This window comes from Morone saxatilis, unplaced genomic scaffold (assembly GCF_004916995.1).
Source record: "Morone saxatilis isolate NCDOM2014 unplaced genomic scaffold, NCSU_SB_2.0 Contig24, whole genome shotgun sequence".
Classification (NCBI taxonomy): Eukaryota; Metazoa; Chordata; class Actinopteri; family Moronidae; genus Morone; species Morone saxatilis.
In genome coordinates this window covers 192,993-197,898 of record NW_023339807.1, presented here as the reverse complement: position 1 = coordinate 197,898, position 4,906 = coordinate 192,993, and the positions used below count along the sequence as shown (strand labels likewise).

The following is a 4,906-nucleotide window of genomic DNA, read 5'->3' as shown; positions in this document are numbered from 1 at the left end:
AAAGGACCATTGTGTAGGATTTAGCATCTAGTGGTGTAGTTGCAACCCCCTCGCCTCATCCTCCCATTCCAAGGACGTCAGATAGAGGCCAGCAAAACATATTTGAGCCTTATAATGCTAATTTCTCACTGTAGATCAAGCAGACCAGTAAGCCAGCAGCAAACAAATGTGTCCACACACTATTTCATTCTCTATTTTCCTCTGAGAATTTTCCTTTTTTGGATTTGGAATCCAGCTAGCCTAGCTAGTGAGTCTCAGGCCTAGCAGCAACCATTATTAAAGTTTAACAAAATATAAAGGAAAAGGCACCAGGTCAGGACGCAAAGTGTGATACACATTTTAGTTGCTAAAATGTTAAAAAAAATGTTTTTTCCAATCTTACAATTGTAGAATGTAAGAATCACTTTAGGTCTACAACAATGACAAATGATAATGAAAAAGTAACCATTTTTCACATCCATATTTTTTCATCAAAAACACAATGATCTTTGAAAACATACCTATGAATATTATATTCAATTTCTGACTATAAGAGCCTCCTAAACGTTACACACTGGACCTTTTAGATAACGTTAGCTTTTCATGCAGTAACTTTACCTCGACTACCAAGCTAGCAAATGCCTTGTCAATGGCGCTAGCAAGCTAGCGTTAGAAAAACCAACCAAACCAATGAAGGCAACAAGTACTAACCAATCAGAGGTATTGAAGGGTAGGTCATGACTTTGCCACCCTGGGAAAAAAAACTGGCACACTGTTCCTACATACAAATGTTCCTTTTCATAATTACAATTTTGACCAAATAGGTACGTAAGTGTTAATATTATCAATTATGATCAGCTGAGAAACAGAGGATGCTTTTTTTCAACCTATAACTCAAACTCATTAATTATATTCATCAATATAACAAAATGTACAGTATAGAGGTAAACAGAGGGGTTGGACTTCAACATAACCTTTGTTTGAGACGAGGTTGGTGACTCACTTCAGCCTCTCCCCTTTCTCTGTTGTTTTCTTTTCAGCAGCTCCTGAAAGTTCTCAGCGGTCAGCTTATCTGGGACAGTCTGCTGACACAGAGGAGCTCTTCAGTTTGGTCTGCTCAAGGTCTCTCTCCTCTCCACAGGGCAGCGTCTCAGAGCACAGAGGCAGCCTTGTTTCTTACTGAAGTAGACTAACCTCTCTGCAAAAAATGATTGTCTCCCTCTCACTTCTCGAACCTTCTCATTGTGGATTAGGGTCATAACCTCTTGTTGTTTCTTGTTTCTTTTGGAAGGAGATGGATTTCAGGACAATAATTTGTAAATGCTTGGTCTTGTTGTAAGTATAGAGTTTGGTTGAGGGAACAGCTAGAAAGTCTTGGGCAGAAGAAGTAGAGTATGGCTTAGTCAAACAATATGTGATTGATAGGGATGAGCGAGTACACTATTATCTGTATCTGTTATAAACTAACTAAAATAAATTATCTATAATTGTATCCATATTTGGAATAGGCAGGGCTTAAATCAGACATGGGTTGTACTTAAAGCTGCAGTAAGTACCTTTAATAAAAATAACTTTTTGTCATATTTGCCGAAACTTTCACTATCTCCTGACAGTAGACAGATAATGTGTGAAACAATCTACTTACTCTGGCTCCTCCTGGTGCTCCTAATGGCATTTGTAAGAATCCACCGGGCCTGAACAAAAAAAAACAATCAGAGCAGAGAAAGATATAAAGACGCTTTGGGTTGGAGGAACATAGTTGATTGTTAAGTCTCATTCCCAGAGTCCCAATGCGTCAGTATTTGACACCCTTGGAATGAGCCTCAACAATCAACTGTCTTTCTTGGCTCTGATTGGTTGCTTTAGTTCCGGCCCAGTGGATTCTTACAAATGCAATTAGGAACACTTGGAGGAGCCAGAGGAACCAGATTTTTTTTCACACATTATAAATCTCATGTAATACTGTCAGAACACAGTGACAATTTCAGCAAATATGACAAAGTTGTTTTTGTAAAAATTACCTACCTGCAGCTTTAATAATAATCACATAATGCATCGGAGTCAAAATAGTACAAAACAAAGACATTCTGGTGTACAATACATTTTCATAAGTTATATCAGAACAGCATACGGAGACAAAACTGTAATCAAATCTGCTAAAGTATCAAGCACATCACTATAACAGTTCCCTGTGTGTGCGCATGTGTGCATGTTTGCAGCAGGGAAGCAGACTCCCATGTGTTACCCCAGCAGTGTGACATCAGCTCGGGCCATGATGCTCTTCAACCTTGGCAGTGCCTACTGCTTAAGGAGCGAGTACGACAAGGCCCGCAAGTGCCTGCATCAGGTAACCATGACGATAGTTACGTCCCAATAAAGTTACACCAGACATAGCAGGAGTTCAAAAAGCACCTCTTCTGAGCTGCAGGGGTCACAGCACCAATGTAACCCGTTTCCTTTCTTCATTATTCATGTGTGTCCACAATGGGCCCTTTTTGTTATTGTAGTAGCTTATGTGTAGTTTTAACTAGTCATTGTTCATTCAGTTGCAAACAGATGGTAAATGAACCTGTGCATTTCTAGTGTTCTGACCACTTTTACACTACATGTCACATTCACCCTTACACACACATTCACTCACTGATGGCAAAGTCCAAGCATGAAAATTAATTCAAAATTCATTTACTATTGGTTTGTCTTCATCAGGCTGCATCTATGGTGAACACCAAGGAGATTCCACCTGAGGCCATCCTACTGGGAGTCTACTTAGAGCTACAGAACGGTCAGATCTCTATCACTGTCACTGACACACTGTCTACATAAAGCCAATATTAAGCTGTTGAGGAGCTTCTTCTCATGTCAGTTCCCTCATGATGTGAGGAAAAACAAATACATATTGTAGGTGCTATGGTCAATCACAGCGCCACCATTTGTTGGTTTAACTGAATTCATTTTGGTTTATTACTTCATCACTACTTCATTATCAAAGATAATAAGAAATTTACTTTAATTAATATTAATTTAATTACTACTTTAATTAATAACTATTACCAAAATCACGATTAATAGATAAAGTGGAAGGCTTTGGAGTTCTGCATAGAAGAGGTTGGTATCACCCACTCTTGTACGAAATGAAATAGGCCAGCATTTTTTAAAGAAATAATAAACTCAAAACAGAGGAAAATACACAATCTGAAATCCAGCTAAAAAGAACTAAGCTAAGGAAAAAGGTGTGCGTGCGTGCGTGCATGCGTTGCGAAAAGGTGTGTGTCTTTTGTCCTCTGACTAGATGTTTCAGCTAAACATGAAACGTGTTGGGGAGAGACAAAGCATGGAAGAGCGGAAAGGTTAGATTTCCCTCTCCCTCTCTGAGAATTGTTTCTGTGAGGATTTTGAATATTGGCAGTTTTAGGAAAATTGATGACAAATTGAAAATGTGCTTTTGGAGTGGAGAAGCTCCAAATAGCACCTGTGGCAGTAGCTAACTAGCCAGTCTGTGCTCACAGATCCATCTTACCCCCCCAAAGACCATTGGAGCCAACACAGCAGGCAACTTCAGCAACAATAAAGCTTTACTTACTTACAATGGCAGAGGAAAGAGCTACAGCGGTCATTGTTCCTTTCCTACCCCTGTTATTCTGTCATTACATTTCTGATCAGAGAACTAAAGAGAAGATGCATTACATCTGTAATGAAGTAATGTCACAGAACGCAGATTAATCTGGTTCCTTCTAATCTTCATGATAATCCACATTTATAACTTCTTCTTAAGAGCATAATGGGATGATACTCAGTAGCCATCAGTATTTATGTCCCCTTTCCAAAACAGGAACCAGTCTGGTCTACAGACTGCAAAATTAATTGATTTAACAGTTTCATATTGCATATCACTTTGAAAAGCAGTATGGAGTATGTACTACATAGTGCACAGTGCGTTTGTCGGTAGTATGTAGTAGGTGGTTCTCTATACAGTCATAGTCTTGTTTACTTTTATTTAAAGCCTCATTTTAAATTGTTTTATATACTTTTTTTGACAAACCACTTGAGCCAAATTTTCTATGAGTTCGACAGTGTAGATTGGTGTTAAGTATAATTTAGTTATCAGTCAATATCATAATGACAGCTTTCAGTGTTTACTGAGCCAATAATCCAGTCCCCTCGTTGGCATGACTTAACTGAGTCAGGGTCTGATGTGAGTGAGTGGTTCAAATGTAAGGTAACTCTCTGGATCTATGTGGTGTGTCCTCAGGAAATACCCAGCTGGCCTTGCAGATCATCAAACGGAACCAGCTTCTGCCCACGGTGGTCCAAAGGGTCTCCCCAGACTCCCGCAAGAAACCCGTCCAGCAGCCCTTTCAGTCTGTCCAGCCAATCCAGCTGCCCTCACCCTTCACACAAGTTCAGCGCAAATGAGCATCCACAGCCACCTCTGACCCCAACCCCCCCCACACCAGAGGACAAACTCCACACACACTCATACACACACAGCCCTGAGGATATTTATAAAGCTGCTTCCTGTCAGCATCAGGAGCCGTATGAAATGCAGGTCTGACTGATGAGAGAGCGGTGAATTTTTATTTCCATTTGACTGAGGGATCTGTGTTGTCTCAACTATGAAAATAAATTTTATTTACTGTATGATGTGTGTGATTCTTAAATACCTACATTGTTTCTGTGCCACAGTGAATGCAGTAGGGACATTCTGACGATAGTGGTTGTTGTTGCTGTGCGTCTCTGTCCTCTTTACTTACTCTCTCTCGCCCTCTCTCTCTCTCGCCAAGTGCTTGCTCATAGTGCGAACTGTTGGGTCTCTAAATAATTTTATCTGTCCTGAGATAAATTTTGTTATGAATTGGCGCTATACAAATTAAATATCTCAGGACACTTCAAATAGAGCAAGAAGAGGCTGCGGCTGTGGCTCAGAGGC

General features: G+C 40.0%; 1 protein-coding gene across 1 annotated transcript in view; it reads left to right on the top strand.

Annotated features, from left to right (window-relative positions):
- Nucleotides 1-4,617, top strand: part of LOC118336303 (CCR4-NOT transcription complex subunit 10-like) — a gene marked incomplete in the record, with an annotated part of 10,548 nt that extends 5,931 nt beyond the window's left edge. Inside the window, 3 exon segments of the mRNA XM_035672916.1 lie at nt 2,199-2,326; nt 2,686-2,761; nt 4,229-4,617. Coding sequence (XP_035528809.1) covers nt 2,199-2,326; nt 2,686-2,761; nt 4,229-4,392 — 368 coding nt within the window.
- Nucleotides 4,618-4,906: the final 289 nt, after the last annotated feature.